The 20991-nt window shown below is 50.8% G+C and overlaps 3 protein-coding genes across 18 annotated transcripts in view; 1 reads left to right on the plus strand and 2 right to left on the minus strand.

The window, feature by feature from the left end:
• Positions 1-230: 230 nt before the first annotated feature.
• Positions 231-4299, plus strand: LOC110090603 (uncharacterized). The gene is made up of 4 exons (XM_020814289.3): positions 231-444; positions 950-1755; positions 2380-2537; positions 4043-4299. The coding sequence occupies exons 1-4, from the start codon at positions 345-347 to the stop codon at positions 4203-4205; spliced, it is 1227 nt and encodes a 408-aa protein (XP_020669948.3). The 5' UTR covers positions 231-344; the 3' UTR covers positions 4206-4299.
• Positions 4300-4450: 151 nt separating this feature from the next.
• NDUFA13 (NADH:ubiquinone oxidoreductase subunit A13) lies at positions 4451-7101 on the minus strand. The gene is made up of 5 exons (XM_020814290.3): positions 6937-7101; positions 6341-6419; positions 5706-5777; positions 5034-5103; positions 4451-4687 (listed from the first exon to the last, which is right to left on the minus strand). Exons 1-5 carry the CDS (start codon positions 7049-7051, stop codon positions 4568-4570), a joined length of 456 nt encoding a protein of 151 aa, XP_020669949.3. The 5' UTR covers positions 7052-7101; the 3' UTR covers positions 4451-4567.
• Positions 7102-10295: 3194 nt separating this feature from the next.
• Positions 10296-20991, minus strand: part of GATAD2A (GATA zinc finger domain containing 2A) — a 53256-nt gene continuing 42560 nt past the window's right edge. For 14 of the 16 annotated variants that reach the window (XM_072978088.2, XM_078378837.1, XM_072978089.2 and 11 more), the window contains 9 exons: positions 18392-18521; positions 18071-18202; positions 16381-16473; positions 15689-15817; positions 15098-15286; positions 14613-14901; positions 13465-13760; positions 12513-12696; positions 10296-11244 (listed from right to left, as the gene is read on the minus strand). In XM_072978088.2, coding sequence (XP_072834189.2) covers positions 11111-11244; positions 12513-12696; positions 13465-13760; positions 14613-14901; positions 15098-15286; positions 15689-15817; positions 16381-16473; positions 18071-18202; positions 18392-18521 — 1576 coding nt within the window. In that variant the 3' untranslated portion in view covers positions 10296-11110. The remainder of the gene's footprint in view (positions 11245-12512; positions 12697-13464; positions 13761-14612; positions 14902-15097; positions 15287-15688; positions 15818-16380; positions 16474-18070; positions 18203-18391; positions 18522-20991) is intronic. The other 2 variants (XM_072978085.2, XM_072978084.2) reach the window with 2 other exon arrangements.

Consider the following 20991-nt stretch of genomic DNA (forward strand, 5'->3'; position numbering starts at 1 on the left):
CTGGGCTGTCTGACCGGAGATTTTATTGCTTAGTTACTTGGTTGTTTCTGAACGCCACCCAAGGAAGGTCTGCAGTAATCTCTCCAGAAACAGGTTTCCCAAATACAAGGTACCTGGATCAGGAAGCAAAATCCAGTGGATCCCACAGGTGGCGGTGTCTCGGATCATATCTGCCTATCTTGTTTTCCCCCCTCCTTCCACCAAATGTGCCTGGATGACCACCACGTGGAGAGAGACGGGCCAGTGGTTATAAGCTCTGCGACACAGCTGTGCTAGAGGTGAGCTGCAAAACCCTCAAAGAAGCCTTTGCAAGAGGTCAGCTGCTCCCAAAAGCCGACACCACTATGCTGCTGGGTTCTGGCTGCCAGGATCCATCCGGGTCATCCCGCATCGTTTGGGCCGACGTGGTGTCCCGGAGGCCCCAGAGCGAGGCTCGAGGGAAAGGTATGGCTTCCACTCCTTATCACACATTGTCTTACGGAAACAAATGCTAGATTTGTACTGGATACTTCCTTGAGTTAACCTGTCTGATTTTTACCCCAAATTTCCTCTCCACTTTCCTGTTTTAGCTTTACAACCACCCTGTAAGGTAGGATAATTTGAAAGAGAAAGAGAGAGAGAAAACGACCAAAGGTCACCATGTGAGTTCAAACAAGAATGTGAACTCAGGTCCTCCTCCACAAGTGACCGAGTCCAAATCCGAAGCATCACAGTGGCTTCGCAGAGATTCGGACGTGCAAAAAGCAAAAGTTTGGATCAGAAAAAATATAATTTTTTTTTTTGAGATCTCTTTTAAGAACGACGGGCACCCCAAAGGTCATTCTAACCCAACCCCTTGGCAGTGCAGGAAATCCACAACTCATGTTGTAGGATGGCACGTTTTCCTCAAAGGAACAATTACATGGGTCAAGAGATTTGCCCATTGCTCCAATCTTCTCTTTTATTCCAGTGGCGGCCCAAGGAACGCCAAAGTATGACCGAATCTCGGGGGCATCTCCAAAGGTCCATCTCAGGAGTGAGGGCAAAAGGATTGAGGCCACACCACCCCTCCGTCCTCAGCAGGAGATGTTCCCAGAAGACAGAAGAGAGTTACTTCCACTAAGATCCCGCTTACTTGATCCACTGCTCCCCGCACCCCAAAATTTAGCTTCTCCAGAGAAACGGGCCGTCAAAACCATCTGGGTTGACCTGCGGCCCCTTCTGGAGAAGGTGGCAGAGCCCTTAGGTTCACGGCAGGGGGAAATGTCAGAGAGGGTCCCCCAGGGAGGTGGGCGTTCCTCATCCAACCGTGAGAGGTCCAGTGGAGAAGATCTCGAGGATCAGGGCGTAAGAGGCTTCCTTGGTGGAAGAAGAGAAGATATCACAGACGGAGCAGGAGAAGACCACATTGATGGGGGAAATGGAGGCATCACGGATGGTAAACACCCCATTGGTGGGAAACATGAAGGTCCTAGGGGTCGAGGAGAAGATCTCCATGGTGGAAGAAGTCCCCACACTCTAAGGAGGACTTCCATCCGTCCCAAGGCTGAAGTCCTTGTTAAGGACCCTTCTTGGCCTTCAAGGACGGACTCCCTCGAAACACCCAGCCTTGACCCAAAAAGCATCAAGACCTCGGAAGAACCCCAGCCATGGCTTCCGAGGAACTGCTCGCCGGCGGTGGTGACGCTTCAGCCCCGGCTCAGCTCTCCGGTTTTCCTCCCCAGGATTCTCCCAAAACTCCCACTGCAGGCGGAAGCAGAGAGTTCTGCCGGACGAGTAAGGATAAATTCACACAATGGGGATGGTGCGGTTGGTGGGGTGAGGGTTTTGCAGGAAGTTGTCCCTTGGAATTGGGGGTAGGGAAGAGGCTGCTGGGTTTGGGTTCGGGAGCAAGACATTTCCTCTCTGTTCTGTCCCTTGTTTCAGAAACCCTCTCGGATCTGAATTTTCCAAAAACAGCTCAAAGGGACGAAAGCTTCTGTTTTGTTTTGAACGGGAGGCCCGTTCAGTTTTCGTTGCTCCCCGAGATCTTAGCTAGGGCTCCCCAGAAAGAATAACATCATGCGCTTTCTGTGGTGGGAGGCAAAAATGACTTTAAGAAATCAGAAATCAAGAGCCCCCAAAACCCATTCCTGGACAGATTCCCCCCCCCCCCCAATTTGGACCAACTTCCCAGCTGGATGTTTTTACAGCTGTCTGAATGAGCGTCCCTCCTTCCATCCGAGACCTATTGTCTTGGATCAGGGCCATGGAGAAGATGCCAGTTAAAACAAAATTCTCCCTAGTGATGAATTGCGAAAAGCTAATTCATGCTTCCCGGGCGGCATAGCCATCAAAGTTGAGCCCCAGCAGTCAAGCTGGTGTGTGTGTGTGTGTGTGTCCTTGTGTTCTTCATTGCAGCCGGCTGCTCCTTCCCCGGATTTCCATCTTCCCACTCGGCTCCTGCTGCGGAAGCTAGAGGAAACCACGACCAGCAAACACCATCTTGTGATCGTAAAAATCCTGAGCGCTTTGCATGAGGAACTCTCAACAAACCACCCAAACGCAAGAGATCTCGGGTAAGTTGGTTGAGGTCACCCTTTTTCTGTTTTGCCAGCTAGTCTGGGGACATTTCTGAAAGTTTTCAGACCTGAGGAAAAGAGAGGTCAACTTTTCCAAACTCGATTGGAGCCCATTTTACGCCACGGAATAGCGGGTTCCGGAGCCACACCAGTACGACCAGCAGTGCTGTAAAAAAAATAAATAAAGGCAGCTGGGATGGCTTAAAGCAGTTTGGCGAGGCCTGGGTTCGAGTCCCCAGCAAGCCACAAAACTCTTGGGCTGTAGTCTGCACAGGGTCTTTGTGAGGACCAGATGGCTTAGAAGGGCAGAAATCCAAGTTTGACTGGGAAAAAACTTGGGAGAATTCTATTTTGGGGGGCAAGGGGGGGGAATTAAAATCTCCCAGGGCCATGTGGGAGTCTGAGATGTCAAGAGCCACTTCCCAAATAACTTCTCCACTTTTCCGATCTGCTTTCAGCCTCAGAAGATGGGAGATGTAGTCCTCGGAACACCCAGAGGGCCGAGGGAGAAGGTACGAGAGATGTGTCAGGAGGGTTTTTAAAAATCCTCCTGCTGTCATGACGTTCTTGTTCCCAGAGTGGAAAACTCCCAGCCCTTTGGATGTTTTCTGGTCTGTCACTCCCGTCTTTTGAGGGTGAATGCAGGGAATGCTGAGACTCGGTAACCCCATGATTGAACTCCTGAAAAGGGTTCTACACTCAACCCAAGCCTTAAATTTCACTTCCAGAGACCCCAAACAATATCCACGAGGAAATGGCTCAAAGCTCCCGCCTCCCAAGCAAATACGGAAAAAGCAGACGTATGGAATGCTATCCATTTTCTCCGTCTCCCTTTAGTGGCCAGTTCCGGTAAATACACCCTGGAAATACATATGCATATATCTGGGTTTTTAAATTTTAGTATAGTAGGACTCTGCAATTTGTGGATTACTATTCACTGATTCACTTATGCCCTGCCGAAAAACACCAAATAAAAACCCACAGAAATAACCATTTCTAGGGCATATTTACCGGAACTGGCCACTAGAGGAAGCCAGAACATGCCTCGTACTGTATAGCATTCAATACTTAAGCTTTTTTGGCACTGGGGGGGCTTCAAACCAATCCTCTGTGGATATCGCAGCATCCACAGGCAGCAGGTAAGTGAATCAGCAGATGGGTGGGTCTTACTGTATTTCATATCAAAATGGCCTTCTCGTGATAAAAAGCAACACTTTCCGATGAACAGAGTTGTATTCGGGCCTCTGCACCCCCAAATAAGCTGTGGGGCACTTGCATACATCCAGTGGGGGGGAGGCAGGCTCTCCAGGATGCAGTACACACAAAAAGCCCACCCAAAACTTTCGGAGGAGAAAACCCCTCTGGGATTTTAGTGTTGTGAAATTTGCAGTTAGCAAAACCAGAAAGCAGAGCAAAGTTTCCGGATGTTGCATCGAAACGAGGATGTGAAAGCAAAAAGGGACGCGGCGGTATTCCTGTTCACCCCTCCCGGCCTTTTCTAGGGAGAAACTGAGTCCGTCCCTCGAACTTCCGCGGATCCGGCCTCAGCAAAGCGGCCCAGCGGATGGCGCGCAGGAAGCGCCAGGCACCTCTTTTTCTAAAAGGAAAAAACGTTTTCCTTGGAAGTTCCACAAGTCAAGCGACGGAGTAGACATTCTCCAGTAGCTGATGCAGCTTCTGGCAACACTGGCCTTTCGGCTGAAGGTTCGTTAAGCTCGGAGCAAATAAAACCTGCCTTCAAGGCACTCCTGTGTTCGTAGCTGTTGTGTGCAAACATTTATTTTGTTGCTTCCAAAGGACAAGGACAAGGCATGGCAAATATTCTATGGATCCCGTATTTCCGAGTCCCTGCTCTGGCTGAGATGGAAGACAGAGGAGACCCCACATGTATGCATACAGCAACACCCCTATTTCCTCCATAAGTCGTTTATTGAGAAATAGATCCATTTTTGGGAGAAGGGGGGTGTCGAGCCTACAGCGGCCCTGCCCAGCCAGGCTCACCCGCTGCCTGCCAACTCTGTCCCCTTTCATAGGTAATTCTGGTAACCTAAAGTGGCCTGGTCCATCACACTCTGTGGGTACAGGTAGTAGAGCTCATCAGGAAGTGGGGGCACCCAACGCGTGGTGTGGAAACGAGACTCGCCCACCTGTGCAAGAGAAGGAGGGAGAAAAGGGGTCAGGGTTAGGGTTTGGGGGGGAATGCAAACACCCAGATGCACCAAGGAACCATGGGGCAGCTTGACTGAGATATGCAGAGATGATGGCTGGCCACCGCCCACGGAGGGCGCTGCTGCGGCACCAGGCTGGCACAGTCCTGCCTGAAATGTCTGGAAAGAGCTCTGCTCGACACAGGCAAATGCCCATTTCCGAACAGGTCCCTCCACTCCTGAGGCCATGAAAGGGGCAAACAAGTAGCAGATCCCAAATGGCGGCTACTAAATGGGGCCTAGGTTTGGGCCGTGACTCGTGAACTTCCAGTTTATGGGCTCCCACCTGCCATCCTGGGACGTCTTTCATAATCTTGGCCTCCTCTTCAAAGTTTTCCCGCAGGATGCGGAGTAGCCTAGGAAGAGAAAAGGAGGGAGAGAATCCAGATTAAGAAACATTAAGAGGCGAAACCGGAGCAATTCTGGACTCCCAAAGAGCTGACCCTCAATGGGAGCAGGGGTGATATCAACATACAGTGGTACCTCGCTTGACAAGGATAATCCGTTCCAGCAAAATCACTGTAGAACAAAATTGTTGTCAAGCGAAAGTAAAAAACCCATTGAAATACATTGAAAACTGGTTCAATGCATTCCAATGGGTGAAATACCTCAGCGTCCAGCAAAGATCCTCCATAGGGCGGCCATTTTCCGGTGCCTGTATAGTGAGGAATCTGTCCTAAAACACAGCGGGGAGCCATTTTGCATAGCGGGCGCCATTTTGAAAACCTGACGATCAGCTGTTTTGATCGTCGTTAAGGGAAAAATCGGTTCCCAAAGCAGGGAACTGATCGTCGTTAAACGAAAAAAACCCATACAAACATTGTTAAGCAATTTCCTCATCTAACGAGGTAAGCATCAAGCGGGGCAACACTGTATTCTGAGCTCCGTGTCACAGGAGATCCTTTGGTGGGGGGATCTTTTTTTAAGGACCGGGACAGAGGAAACGTTGCCAACGTACCTTCGATCTTCCTCGGCGATCAGAAGTGGAAGGATCCCGATCCGGGCCTCTAAATCCTCAATGTGTAAGCGCCTAAAAGATTTGGGGTGGAGATGAGGAAGGGGGAAAGAGCCCGGAAAACGGAAAGGTTTTAACCTGATGGATCAGAAACTTTTTGCATCTTCTGATCCGCCAAGCCCCAAATCGAGGAAATCAGGAAATTGCCACACCGAAAACCAAAATGGGAAAGGATCCTTATTAACTTTGCCAGAGTTTTGACTCATCTTTTGAGACTGGTCGAGGTGACGATGCAGCCGACCCCGCTCTTTTTATTTATATCTTTATACTTAAACTAGCGAAGGAACCTTCTCTCCCCATTTCATCCTGACGACACCCTTGTGGAGCAGGTCAGGGGGAGAAATCATGAGTAGCTTGAGATTCTCCCCAGCAAAGCAGGGATTGGTGTCCTGATTTCCACCCCACAATCCTTTTTAATGCCCTATTTGCAGGTATGGTCGATTCTTGTCACCGGTCACACCGGGACCTCTTCCCCATCTAGCAGGGTCCCCCGGTTACTCTTAACGACTCAGAGATACAGCCAAGGGTGTGGGGGGGGAAGCGACCCTATTTTTCAGGTGGTCTCCTGGGATACTTACTTCCTCTCACGGTTCCACGTTTTGAAGCGGTAGCAGCCATAGGCAAATACCGCAATGCCCATTGCAAATAGGCTGTAGCCTGCCAGAGGAGGAAGAGAGGGAGGAGAAAAAGAAAGGGGGATTTATTTATTTATTTGGCTTTTACACTGCCGATCTAGATACATCTACTCTGGGCGATATAAAATTAGCCATTAAAGCAGTTCAAAAGTTCTGCATCGCTCAGAGGCGAAAGGGTCGTTAAGACAACCACCACCAGTTTCTAGTCCTCATGGAGGAACAGGGAGCGCAGGTCCGCCTGCTTCTCCCAGGAACCCAGGCGTCCGGGTCTCGGGAGGGCTGAGTGACCCCCCCCCCGCCCCAAAACAAAAACCTTGGGAGAACCAGCCTCCAGATCTCGGGGGCAGGGTCTCTGTCCAGCTCCTCTGAGGGACCCAGGCGTCCGGGCCTTGAAATCCCCACCACCACCTGAGTTCCAGAGAAATCCCCCTTAAGGGACCCAGGCGTCCGAGTCTAGGGAGGCCCCCCCTTACTAGATTAGGGGGAACCCAGGCGTCCGGGCTGGGGGGGTGTCTCCCCTTCCCGCCCCCCCTCCTCACCCGAAAAGCGCTTGCGGGCCAGATGCCGCTTGTAGTCGAAGGGCCCGTAGCCTCCCGGCGGCGGCATGTCCTGCTTCACCTTCCGGGCCGCCCCGGCTGCTCCAGCCGCCGCCATCTTGCAAGCGGGCAGCCGTCGCTTGGCGTCCCCGCCGTGACGTCACGAAAGAAGCGCCGTGGGGGGCATGACGTCACGCCGGAGCCATTCCGCGACCCTCCCTGAGGTCACGTGAAGAGGCGTTCCCCGGTCTCTGGAGGATACCGCATTCACTCCTTTATACCTGCACTCTACTTTCTGTCCCTTCTTCTTGGAGGCTGCCGGCCGGCATCGTTACCGTATATACGCCCACAAAGAGCATTCATATATTAACTTTTAAACTCCCCCCTCCTTTTCAGGCACCAGTGAGTCTGAGCACGTGCAGAGCGCCATTGACCTCCAAAGACGATTTTTTTAAAAAAAATCTAAACCAGATGGGCCAGAACAGCCTTACAAAGTTTTGTACTCGACCCTCCATCATCCCTAGGGCCACAGGGGAGACTGGAGAGGGGCATTGTTGTCTTCATCCTTTCGAAGGGCACCAGATCATGGGGAATCCTCGTCAGAACCAACAGAGGCTTTCAGTTTGCACCTGATTTCTCCAGTTTCTGTTTGGCTTGGGGGGAAAAAAGAATATTGATACTCTGAAAACTGCATGAACGCACAAACGGACTCACACACGTGCGTGTTGTGTCATTAAGTCACACCCACACCCCAAGGACTGAGTGACTTCTGCAAGGTGTTACCATGAGCCTTGCAAACTCAAGGGCTGTGGCTCCTTTAGTGGGTGAATCCAACTCACATCAAGGCCTCCTCTTTCCCTGCTACACCCAACTTTCCCGAACACTGCTGTTAACTAGGAATAGGGCCCATCATCCTACATTCACTCCCCCACCCCCATTTCTGGTATCAGCAGAAAGGAAATGGCATATTAATGCATGACATGCAATTAGCAGAGCCAACACATGCTCAAAGGCAGAGAGGTATTTTCTGGACCCCAAAAGTGGCTGGATTCAAGTCAACCCACAGAGCTTTTCTTGTTTTAAAAAAATGGCAAAACATGCCAATCTCCCTCTCTCCTCTTTTGAATGGCTCTGCCACTGCTGGTTAAATCCCCCCCCAATGCACATTTTTCAGGGGAACCCACCAACAGAGAGACACACAAACGTGGAAACTGGAACTCTGCACTCGGCCCTGATGGGCAGCAGTCTGAGGGCAGGGTAACCAAAGAACCAGAGAGAATGAACGGCCGGTGGTTTTAAAAAATAAAATTCAGGTCCATCTTCACCAGTTCTGTTGCCCGACTGAAGAGAACCATGAGCGGATTCCAGAAGGGGCAAAACAGTCTCCGAAGTTTTAAAAACCCAGAAACTTTGCCGTCCTTCAGATGTAGAAGGATTCCAACTCCCAGGATCATGGGAATTCAGAAGGGTCTAGCTATTTCCTGCTCTGGCTTGAAGACTCTGGAAGTTTCAACCTATATTTTATTCCTTATAATTCCTGGGGTAGATCCCTACCCCATTCTTTCCCCTAAGGTGGTTGAGGCATCCTCGTCCTTACACCTGCTCTGTGAGGTAGGACAGATGGGGAAGCAGAACCACTGCCCCGGGGTAGACCAGCATTGTTTCCCAGCCCAATGATTCACACACACAAACACACACTTGTGTAAACCCCGAGAGCATGGCTGGTTCTTGTCTGTCCTTTCTTTCTGACCCTGCTCTTTCATCTGAACAGGGTGGGTGTTCAAGAGGATTGAATCTACAATAAGATTCCCATATCCACAACTTCCAAGCCTCCCCGCGGATGCTGAAAAACACAGATACTGTACTAGAGAACCCTATTTTAATAGTCAAACCATGGTCTCTGGCTCCCTCTCATGGCCTGTTCTGGTCATGACATAGTGGAAAAAATTTTTTTACGGTGAACTCTCTGGCTCTTTCTAGTGGTCAGTTCTGGTCACTTCATTGTTAAAAAAATATATTTTCTTTTAATATATGTATTTTTTTAGTGTTTTCAGATGAGTGAATCAGCGGATACTAATCCTGCAGAGAAGGGGATCCTCCTGTAGACAGGAAAATACCCGCTGTATTTTTTTTATATGGCTGAGCGCTTACAAAAGAGGTAGGGGGGAAAAGTTAGATTTTTTTTTATTACAATGCAACAGTCATATCTGAAGAGAGGCCCTTCCCCCCTGTAGAGCAATGGCTGTTTTTTAAATTATCTAAGTTGCAGCTAACAAAATACCAGACCCCCCCATTTTGCCCAGAAACAAACAAAAAAAGGTTCAACTGCACAGTATTCACCCCCCCGCCCACTCTGCTTTATATATATATATATAGATATATAGATATATATTTATATAGATCTTTTTTCATCTGGCGAACCCCCCTTCATATCAGCACTAGATCTAGTACCAACATGTTGCTAGGAATAGTAAAATAAAATAAAATAAAAAAACAGAAAAGCCTGCACTTCCACCTCTAGAACACACAGAATTTTTTTTAAACGATGGGGAAGGCAGACTCTTCTGGCCTGAGCAGTTTCGTTCGCTGTCGTAAAAAGAGAAGGGGAAAAGCGCCAAGGTGCTGCTAGAAGATTTTTTTTTTTTAAAGGAGTAAATAAGAGTCAAGGGGGCAAAAGAGATGTGTTTTGAACAGAAAAAGGGGGAAGAGCAACCGAAGGGTGGGGAATTCAGAGGAAGGCAAGCATGTTTTTGAGTTCTGCTTACCAGCCTGAACAGTGATTCAAAAGTTGGTAGCCTGTTTTTTAAATCCCCTGCCGAATATTCCCAAACTAGCAGAAATGGTCTTCAGCTCGTGATGTTTTATTCTCTCTCTCTCTCGTCTTGTTTTTAAGAACTGTTTCCAAACCTCTGCTCTCTTTTTCTCCATTGATCTCTGAATTGCACACTTGCGCTTACACAGCCCTCCCAGTAAAAACCATTGACTTCCCCCCCACATCCTTACAACCTGATTTTAAATATATATATATATATTTATATATATTTATTTTCACTCTGTGCCCCTGAAACTTTTTTTCAAAACCATCTTTATGGGCTCCTAGAAAGGGGAGGAAAAAAAATCCTTAAAGGCTTGTCCGTGCTTATCCCGATGATAAGGAAATCCGGCTGAGGAGGTTTTCATATCGAGTGTCCCATCATTTCTGCAGGTTTTAGAGCCTACGAGTGTCCAGGGTGAAATATCCATTTTGAAATAACAATCCAGTTTATTTAAAAAGGAAAAAAAAAGCTAAGCCCAGTGTTCAGCAGCTCCCTCTCACTTCCCGCGATGGAGTCTGTCTGTTCATAATATAAGTTATTATGGGATATAAAGGGGGGACCCAGAAACCAAAACATCAAATCCCATTAAAAGAGTGCCTCTTTGGGAAATACGGAGGGGAGGTGGCTGGGGGCCGAGAGAGGACAACAGAGTGAGAGAGAAAAAGCAAGGGAGCATCCGCTTGATGCTTGCAGAACTTGGTTTCTGCTCTCGGTGAGCTGAAGATACATTGTTCCGGTTGGCTAACGACCATTGTACAATCACCCAAAAGAGGGGTAGAAAAAAAACATAATTAACCTACAACTGGAGGGCGGTAGGGGGGAATTTACGTAAGGCAGGAAGAGGGGGCAGCAAATCAAAAAATATCTGAGCGCACGAGACCCGTGCGGTTCTGTCCTAGTGCCGATTGTAAAACATAACGCCCCCCCCCCCCGCTCTGCAAAACTAAAGAGACAAAAATATGCAAAAGAAATAATATTAAAATGATCAGGTTTCTCTTCTTCGAGATAGCCTTCACCATCGGAAGGGGGGGACCACCAAAAAAAGAGAGAGGAAAAAGTCAGTCGCACGAGTTCTGGTAGCCTCATGTCCGTCACCGTCCTTCCGAGTGTTTCAGGCCGTTTCGGGCTTCTCAACGGGTTCGGGCGAAAGCTAGCCGTCCTAGAAATATCTCGTGGGTCGATCCCGCGAGGCTTGGGAAGAGAGTTTCTGCACCTCACGCGCGGGGTGTGTGTGGTGCAGTCTCTCCGAGGGTTGCGAGAGGAAAAAAGGTTGGCAGAATCGAGGGCCACGGAGCACTGGGATGCCCGTCCCCCTTTCCCAAGGGAGGAGCAACGCCCGCCTGAGGACGATGGGTCTTGCATTATTTCCACGTGGCAGACTGAGGGATCGATCGTGGAGGGATCATATCCAGGAGGTACTCGCGCTGGCGATCCACGGCTGAAGAGGCCGTCTTGTGCACGGCGAGGCTAGGGTTCACAAAGTTCAGGGCGCCGCCTGGAGAGAGAGAGGAAAAGCCGACCTGGTCATGGGCACAGTACCGGAGATGCAACTAAGGACATTTCTTTAATTATCATCACAAACTCAAGGGGGAGGTTGAGACAGGATGGAAGCAGTGCGGAATGAGAGCCAGATAGCAGTGTGCTGGGCTGTTCACTCACTCACTCACTCTCTCTCTCACACACACAACCTGCTTTGCTGCAGGCCCCCCTCCCATGCATCTAAAACTAGTCTTCTTCCCAAAGGCTTTTCCACCTGGACTCCCATCAGCCCCTCTAGCCAAGGACGATGGAAGTGGCAGCTGCTGGGAAGCCCCAAGTTGGCATGGCGCATGACACCAGCGCACAGTGGTGTGGATTGTGGAGATAGTGCTGTGTGGATTTAAAGGAGTGGGTGAACGCAGTGAATGGGGAAACAAGGGGGGGGGGAGAGAGAAGGAGCCCCCCTCCCACCCCTAAGCCTCCTTTCCCAGCTCACATCAAATCTCCTCCCTATGCCATGGCTGGCAGGGCAGATTCCCCCCCCCCCCCCGTTTTGATCAACTGGATTTTAATATTACAATGACTGAATTTTTCTGTTGCTCTTCAAAACCCCTACCAAATTGTCCTTGACTCGTCACGGTGGCCCAGTCAAGGTACAGCGGATCTTTACTTTTTAAAAAATTGCTTTAAAAAAACCACAACAATTAAAATTGAATTTTACTGAGCAAAACCATTCACCGTTCTCTCCTCTTCCACGTGTGTCTTCTTTTGCCGTTGGCTGTGCAACCAGCAAAGCTAACGACTGTGTGGTGGGACACACTGCGAAGGGTTGTTTTTTTAAAAAACTATTTTGTAGGGGGAAAGTTGCGTACACAATGACTGCCCACCGTACCATTTTTCCTGTCCAACACCATTCATTAAATCAACCGCAGTTGTTTAAAAATATATTTAAAACCAAGGGAAATTGAGCCTTGACAGCCACCGAAAGATTCTGGACAAATTTGTTTAGAACACCTTGGGTCCGATCCAAAGGTCAAGGGATATACCATGAAGCCCTCCGAAATGGTGAGTGAAGGCTACCTATAATCGCTTTGCAGAAAAAGAGAGAGGGAGAGAGAGAGAAAGAGGAATCAAAAGGAAAAGCCCTTCACCCAGACAGAGAGAGAGAGAGAGAGTTTTCCCCCACTCTCTTTTTGCTTGCAGAAAGAAGGCTGGCCGGAACAAGAGAGCGCCCACCAGCTGCGACACAAAGACAGAAGGGAATTTCGAGAGCGAGTCATCTACCTGCGTTGACGAGAGTCTTCCTCCAAGCGGACGCCCCTCCTTTGCCGACGGGTCTCTGAGCACGCTTACCTTGCCTGCCGCCAAGGACGGCCACGCCGGAGGCGTTCTGCAGCTTGGGCGACGGGCTAAACGCATGCAAGACGCCGCGGGGGGTGCCGGCGCTTCGGGAGAGCGGGCTAGAAGTCTGGGAAACCACAGGGGGGTAAAAGGGAGGGAGGGAGGGAGAGAGAGAGAGAGAGAGAGAGTAAAGGAGATGACGATCCGTAAGCCTTAAAGGCAATGTTCAAGGAACATCCCGAAAAACCTACAACCATCGAACAGGGAAGCCTCTGCCATTTTTAAATTTTGCTCCCCAAATGGCTTTCCCACCCCTGCTCTGCCAATCCCCGGTGTTTTATTTATGCTCGCCTGCTGAAAACCGGGGGAAGGGGGACCCGAGGCGGCAGCCCAGAGACACCCCCCCAAGAGAACAGAAAGCTTGCTCCCTGAGGGTGGGAAAAAAAGTGAGCCCCAAAACTCCGCTCCTGCTGAGCGCGGCTGAATTTTTTTAGGCCCTTGTCGTTCTGTGCTGCCAGCGTCTGGATTGGAACCCGTGGGGGAGTCAGTCTTAAGAACTGGCACCTTGGTCTCTGGCCGCGGAGCCAGGCTGGGAGTTCGAATCCCCCCCCCCCCCGCATGGGGCTTCCTGGGAGAAGAGCCAGCCTGAGGGCCAGCAGCAGAGCCCCAGAAGAAGGGAAGGAGAAACCACTTCCGAGGATTCTCTCCCTGGGAAACCCTGGAAAGGGTCGCTGCCCGTCAGAATGGTGATTGATCACTCCGCAGTCTCCCCCTCTGGCTCGGGAAATACAGTTCCTCCGAGCGGGATCCTGCTTGATAACACAGATCGCCTGCAACCTGTGAAGCCGTCCGTCCCTCGGGCCCCTTTCCTGTCTTTCCCCGCCCCGCCTGGCACCTGCTTGAGCGAGTGGTGCTGCTGAGCAGCCATCGGTTCCGGCTTGGTCTGGACCGGCGAGGCCGCCTGCTGTAATATCCTCTGTTCGATCTCCTGCTCCTGCTGGAGGGCTTTGACGAAGGCAGCCTTGAGGCGGCTGGTGTGCTCGGCCTTCAAGGCCTTCTTCTGGTTGGAGCACATACAGGTCTCGCACATGATGGAGCCGCTTTTCTCCTCCCGCCAGCGACAGGTGAAGTCCGTCTTGCACTGGACGCAGGTGTAGGGCTCCTGCGAGGAGGGGGGTGCCAAGACTTTGCCTGGAAAAGGGGGGGGGAGAGGAGGGAAAGGAGAACGATGGGGTGGGGAGTGAGTTCGAACCCATTCATTTACTTAAAATATTCTTTAAGGCAGATTTAAAAGCGCAAGAACCGAAACCGTCTCATTTTAAACATGTTGTGAAGGAAAAGCCTTCCCTGAAGAGGAAAAAGCCTTTGCCTGCTGGTGGAAGGACGGCAACAAAGGGGCCAGCCTGGCCTCCAGTGGGAGGGAGTTCCAAAGTCTGGACAACCTTGGAGGAAATAAGGATCTCTGTTCCACCTCCTCACCCATATCTGGATGAACCAGCACTCACCCCCTCCCCCGCTACACAACCCAATCAAGACATACTCATGTCTTGCTTATGGATTCAAATGCAGGTTGGAGAAATTTTCTATGACATGTCACGTTTTCTCTCCAACCTAACTTGAACTCATAAGCAGGTTCGAGCACATTTATGAGTCATCTTGCCGTTCTCACCAGATGACTCATAAACAGGGTCAACCCCATTCATAAGCTCAAATATAGGTTGCAAGGGGGGGGGGAAACACATTATAGAAATCCTCCCCCTACTTATGAGAGACTTCGGGGGCTGAGGATTGTGGCCTGCACAGTGGGTGATTTTTGCATATTCTGTCACTGGATTCTAAACTGTTTCCATTATCTTAGGTTTTAGCTTCTTCCAGAGCTATCCAGACAGCCCCTTAATAATAATAATAGTCTTAGAATGACAGCTCTGGAAGGGACCTTATAGATCATCCAGTCCAGCTCCTGTCAAGGAGGCCCCGTGGTGGGATTCAAACTCCCAACCTCCGGGCCTGAGTTAAGGACGCATCCACGGCTTCTCTCCTTACCTTGAGCTTCTAACAAGTTCTGCACCACCTCCTCCAACCCCACCAGGTAGATGAACTCGTTATTTGCTGCACTGGGCAGGAAGTTCATCTCGGGGGCCGGCGGCTTGGGCGGGGGGATCTCCAGCAGCGTCTTCTCCAACTGCTTCCGCAGGGCCAGCTTGGCGGCTGCTTGCCGGCTGGCGGGGGAGTCATTGGAGTTGACGAGGGAAGCCGCGCTCGAAGCCATGGTGGCGGCCGGGTTCACCTGGGCCGACGTCACTGATGTGCCTTTGAGCGAAGTCGGGGAGGCCTGGAGTGGGGGTGGGAGAAAGGGAGCCTTCGTCACAGGGCTTGCCTCCTCCCAGAACAATTATTTTAACGGGCAGCGATTCTACAATGTGTGAGGATCAGTCGATCTAGGGCTGGATCTGGCCTTGTTTAAGTGACCCGACGTGGCTCCCCACGCCGTTCCGAGCCGCGTAGTCAGCTTCACTCCTCAGGCTCACCTGGGGAATGTTCACCAGCAGGCTTGTGTTGGGGACGTTGGCAACACGGATCAGGCCCTGCTGGATGATCCTCTGACCCTGGATCTGGACGCTGGGGACCGAGGCCCGCGGGGCCAGGAGCAGCGGCGGGGGCCCCGAGCCGGAGTGCTGGCGGACGTTATGGATTTGCTGGGGAGACACAGAAAGGGGCTGATAATGGAGGGATCCATGAGAGGAGGTGGGCAGAGGAGAAGATGAAGGGGGTGATGAGGAGACAAAAAGCGGGGTGGGGGGAAGGAAAACAAGGATGCAATGCAAAAGTGACCAAAAAGAAATAGGAGGAAGCAACAACATTAATATTCCCCCCCCCCGAAAACAAGGATGCTCAGCAAAAAAACACACACACACACTTAGAAGCATTAATATTTTTGCAAGAAATTTCTGGATCAGAACAAGGCTCTGAAGAGGTGGTCTATGGCTGCTGACAGTCTTTTAAAGGCGGTCTTCCAACTTTTAAAGGTAAACACACACACACACACAGCCTTCTTGTGACTTTCCTGGCAATGTCGGGGTCAGGAGGGTGAGGGAGAGAAGCAAAGCCCAGATGCTTACCTGGGCTCCTCTGACGAGGGGAGGCATAACGATTTGCGTGCTCTGCTGAGAGCCCAGCTTCGAAGAGGATTGCTGCCCACCACGGATCAAGGGGGGAGGAATAACGGTGCCGGGAATACGTGAGGAATTCTATTGGCAGGGCACAGAGCAGAGAGAAGGGGAGGAGGAAAAAAAAAAGACAAGGGGGAGCGCGTTTGGTTTATGATGTCACGTGCTTTAAAAAAAGCCAGCTTTCCTCAGCAGCGAGTCAAGACTACAAACCCCATTACTCTTAACAGCCATCACCATGGAGCCAGGGTGTACCTGGGAAGGGACCAGGTCAGGAAGGCGTCTCCAACACAGCAATTTTTATGCGCTGGACTACAAACTCCATCACCCCCAGGCAACAACAGGAGGCGCGTGGGGCTTGTAGGTAACAGGGAAGGGCCTGGCTGCTGCTGGTGGAACCCCCCGCCCCAAGAACCAAATGGAGCACTTGCAGGGTTACGGCACCAATTCTATAGCATTTCCAAACCGAGCGTATGTTTGCTAACGCTCCTCGGTCGACCATTAACGGCAACCAGGGAGGGCTGGCCACTTGTCCGGGCCAAAGTGGCCACCCACTCATCTGACGTCTGAGCTCTGCAGAAGTTAGGACACCACCGGAATGCCCGTCAAAAGAAAGGAAGGGTTTCACCCTGCCCCACACCGACCTGAAGGAGGACCGATTTGCTAGAAGAGATGCTCTGCGTCCCACGCACCAAGGGCGGAGGGGTGGCCACGGCGTTTCCGGAAGAGCCGATGGGCTGCCGGGAAACCAAGGTGGAAGAGGATGGGAAGGGATCAGAGGAAAAGCACAGAGAAGCCTTAGAGAGCAGCGATGACCATTTGGATCGTTTGACCATCGGCTTTTTTCCGGCCATGTTTTTCAAGAGGTAATGATTTCACTCATGGACATAGTACGTTTCATAACATTTCAAGCTCAATGAGTTAGATCCCCTTATTCAGAGAACGATGGAGTCGGAAGGGGGCCTCGGAGGCCATCAAGTCCAACCTTCTGCTCAAGGCAGGGGTCCAAATCCAAGCAGATCGGACTGAGCCCCCCCCCAATTTTCTCTTGAAGGCTTCCAGTGTTGGAGCGCTCACAACTTCCTGAGGCAAGAAGTTGTAGTATTAACAATTTACAGTGGTGCCTCGCTAGACGATGATAATCCATTCCACTGAAATCGCTGTTTAGCGAAATCATTGTTTAGCGAAAAGCATTTCCCCATTGGAATGCACTGAAACCTGTTTAATGCATTCCAATGGGGAAGAATCGTTGTTGCCTAGCTAAGATCGGCCATAAGAAAGCCGCTTTGCGAACCGCCGATCAGCTGTTTAAATTGCTGTCTTGCGAAGCTTGGGTCCCGAAAACACCTGTTTGCGAGCGTGGAGGGAGCTGTCAAAATCGTTGTCTAGCGAAAATCGGTTTGCAAAGCAGGGACCAAATATTGTCCAGCGAAATTCCCCCATAGGAATCACTGTTTTGCGAATCGCTATAGCGATAGCAAAAAGCCAATGTCTAGCGAAAAAACTGTCATGCGGGGTAACTGTCTAGCGAGGCACCACTGTACTCCTAATGCATTCATGGGACCACAAACACTTCCGAGTGCTGGAAAGCTAGGAAGATGTATATATTTTTTAGAACAAGCCTCTTGGGAAAGGATTACACAGGGTTGGGGGGAGGGGTCTGCTACGAAGTTGGACCAAAGATCCTTTCTATACCCCCTCTCTTTATTCAGAGCTTCAAATTTGTGGGTCATGATTCAAGCAGTCCACCATTAAGTAGCCAGGAATCAAACGCCTCTGGGAAGGTTGAAACAAGACCATGGGCAGGCCACAGCTCCCGACAGATCCTTTGCAACTGAGTGGTAGACTGCTACTGAACTAGGAGGCTTCATTCGGCTTTCATGGCTATTAGCCCTTCCAGCATTTTGGGAAACGATGCTGTTCATATCCTTGCACTAGCTTTTTGGGTAATTTGAGGAGCCTGGTTAAAATGCAGCCAAAACTCCGCTCAGAATCCAAGTTCTATCCCAGGTAGCTGTTTCGAGGTTCGTTCAGCCTTCCAAGGCCAGTAAATTGAGTCCCCCGCTTACTGAAGGGAGTGGAGGGGGCGAAATGTAGCCACCATAACTCAATTGTGAACCGACCAGAGAGTGCTTTAAACACATGGGGGTGGTATATAAATAAAACACTTTAAAAATGTCATGATGTTTTAAAGATCTTACGCAAGTCGTTCTGAAAGCCTTTGAGGGCTACAAACAGCAGGTGGCAAGCGGCTTTGGGAAAAATCACACACGGCTCCCTCAAAAGCCATCATGGAAGGCAAGACGGGCAGAACAGGATCGGCAAAGGCGTTACCTTTTGAGCCGTCGTCTCCTTCTGGATCTGACTCTGCCGGAGCTTCTTCAGAAGCACGAGTTTCGCCTCCTCTAACCGTAGCTCTTCCTTCAGCTGTTTGATCAGACGCTCCCGCTCTTCCGGACTGCTTTTCTGTGCCGGCCCAGGCGATGCCAAGGGAAGAGAAGGGGAATAGGAATTTGAATCTGGCAGAAAAAAAGGGGCCCTTGGGCAAGAAAGACGGAGGAGCTTCTGCCCGGATAAAGCCAGGATGGCCCCTGGGGCGAAACCAAAAAGCAGTCCACCCCTCCGCCGTCAGCTTCCACACGCCGACGGACTCACCATCAGCACCTCCGCGCTGGTCTCCTTTAACGCAATTTTGGTCAACCCGTTCATTCTCGGGCTCGACGGCTCGTTGTCGGAGAGCACAATGACATCGGGTGAGGGGACTCTTCTCTCCCGCTTCGGATCGCTGGAGAAATTGTCCCCAAAAACAGAAGGGGAGGGAGTGGGGGAGGGGAAGGAAAAGAGAAAGACAAAATGACCAGGGAGAAAAATAAGGTGATGAAAATAAGGCCTTAAGAACCTGCCAGCACTGACAAGCCAGGGACAGCCAGCCAGCGGGGTTACTGGGCTAGAGTAAGTCCTCGGTTTGATTCCCCAATAAGCCATGAATCTCAACCTGTCGTTCTCCCTCAGCTTGACCTACACCACAGGCCTGTTGTGAGGATAAAGGGGAGGGGAAGGCCACGGTGTACGCTAGCTTCAGCTCTCTGGAGGAAAGCTGGGATCTAAACAGAGCTCACAGACACAGGAGAGCTGCCTTATCCACGGGATCTGTATTTGCTGATTCGCTTATCCACAATTCTGAAAATATTAGAAGAAAAACTGTGGATCCGTGGATACCGATCCAGCGGATAAAGGGGGTCCTAATCTATGCCATTTGCTAGAGAAATGTATGTCTACAATGTCGTTACCAGCATTGGCCATTAGACAAAGCCAGAGTCCCTCGTCCACGTTTTTTCAGCATCTACAGGGTGGGGTGGGTCAGGGAGAGGCCTTGGGACTGACTGCCCACAGATATGGGGGCCCAACTGTACAATATTTATATCCAGCACCTGGGGTTCAGGAACATTTGGTTCCACAATGCAGTTCCGTAGGTTTGCAGAGAACGTCCACGGAAAATCTCGAGAGGGAGGGAGAGGGAATGAGATTCCCGGAGGCTTAGCAGCCTGTCGCCTCCAAGCACCCATCTCTAAAGCCATCTCTGCCCCTAGGAAAGGCATCTTGTTGCAGTGGATGCTGTCGCCGGGGTTCCCCATCTTGGAAATTCAAGGGTTCTCGGACAGGAGCCCTCCCCACCGCCTGCGCTGTGGCCAGGATGTCTGGGAGTTGCAGTCCAAGGAACGCTTGAGTTTCTGAAGGGGGGGGGGGACTGCAGCTGAATACAGGACCTCTCTATCACACGGCACAAAGGGAAAGGGGAGGCTTCTGCATGCAGGTCCTTCACCTGGCAGAGCAGCCATGACAGGAGGAGTACGAATGAGGCCCTAAGGAAAGAGAAGCGAGTTTCATACCAAAGGCTCAACAAACATTCGTGTGTCTTCAGGAAGGCCGGCGCAAAGGCAGTCATACTAGGAGAGTGCTGTAGAGGGCACTCTAAGACAAACGTATTTCTATTTAAACTTTCAGAAAAGTTGGAAAGCAAAATCCAAAAAAACGAGAAGGGGGAGCAAAAGGGGATTTCTCTCCACGGTCTTGCACCACATTTTCTTAAATACTACGCCAGGCCCAGACCAAGGGTGTGTGTGTGTGGGGGGGAGGGCGGGAGAAGGCTTGGCTCAGATCCTGCAGAGAGAGGCTTCTCCTTCCCCACCTTGCAAACAGGGACCAATCCTGAACTTTAAAAAACAAACAAACAAATAAGCAAAAAACCCCACCAAGATGAAATCAACCTTGGGAAACCCTGCATTCTCCCTTTGACCCGAGCAGGCCAAATTAGGTTTCACAGCCTGTTTTTCTGAAGGAAGGTGCAGAAGTCTTGTGTTGCTTGAAAACCACCTGGGCTTCAAATATGTGGAGAGGGGAAGATTTTACAGCCATGGATGGCATTTGGAAGCAAGTGGTACATTTCAGATTAGCTGCGGGGGCGGGGGGAGAGTCTGAAAGGGAGAGGGGGGGGAAAGCCCCTTTCATGCTCAAGAGGTCAGGATCAATCCCAGGCGTCTCCAGATATGGCCGGGAGACCTGCAAACACCTCCTTCCTGAAACCTTGAAGAGCTGCTGTTGTCTGATGTGCAGGTAAGGAACCAAAGGTCTGACTCAGCTTCTGTTTCTGCCTCTGCTCAAAAAGGCTTGAGGACTAGTATCTCTCTTGGGCTGTAACTCGGTGGCACAACCTGCGCTTCCCAATTGCCGGGAACTCCAAGGCAGGGAAAGACCCCCTGCTTAAAACCCTAGAAAACCAGGGTCTTCTCCTGCTGGGTTCAGACTATCAGGCCTTGCTCTCGAGAACTGCCTGAACAGCCCTAGACTGATTTAAAAAAACTTGAGGACTAGCATCTTTCCTTAACTTTGGAATCAAAGAGGCTTTAGCATAGGTGGCACCTGTTTCTCCAGGCAGAGTACCCCACAGGCCTCCTGGCCTGGATCTCACGTCTCCTACATTCACGGAGAAAGGATCCCCAGGTTTCTAACCTGCTATACAAATGCACAAGCTGGAGAAAAGGGGAAGGGCCTCCATCGCCATCATCCTAACCGGCTAAACTTCCTGTAAGCTTGGAGAGGTGGCATCACGTGACCACGTGACCCACCAGGAGAGGCATGCCTCACCATGGGTCACATGACCCTTCGAACCATTCCTTCCCACCGCCCGCCCCCACCCCTTCGGTGGGAAAGCCATGGCAACCAGCCGGCTGGAACTGGTTTGGGGGGGGGCTTTC

The sequence above is a fragment of the Pogona vitticeps genome, chromosome 7 (genome assembly GCF_051106095.1).
Source record: "Pogona vitticeps strain Pit_001003342236 chromosome 7, PviZW2.1, whole genome shotgun sequence".
Taxonomy (NCBI): Eukaryota; Metazoa; Chordata; class Lepidosauria; order Squamata; family Agamidae; genus Pogona; species Pogona vitticeps.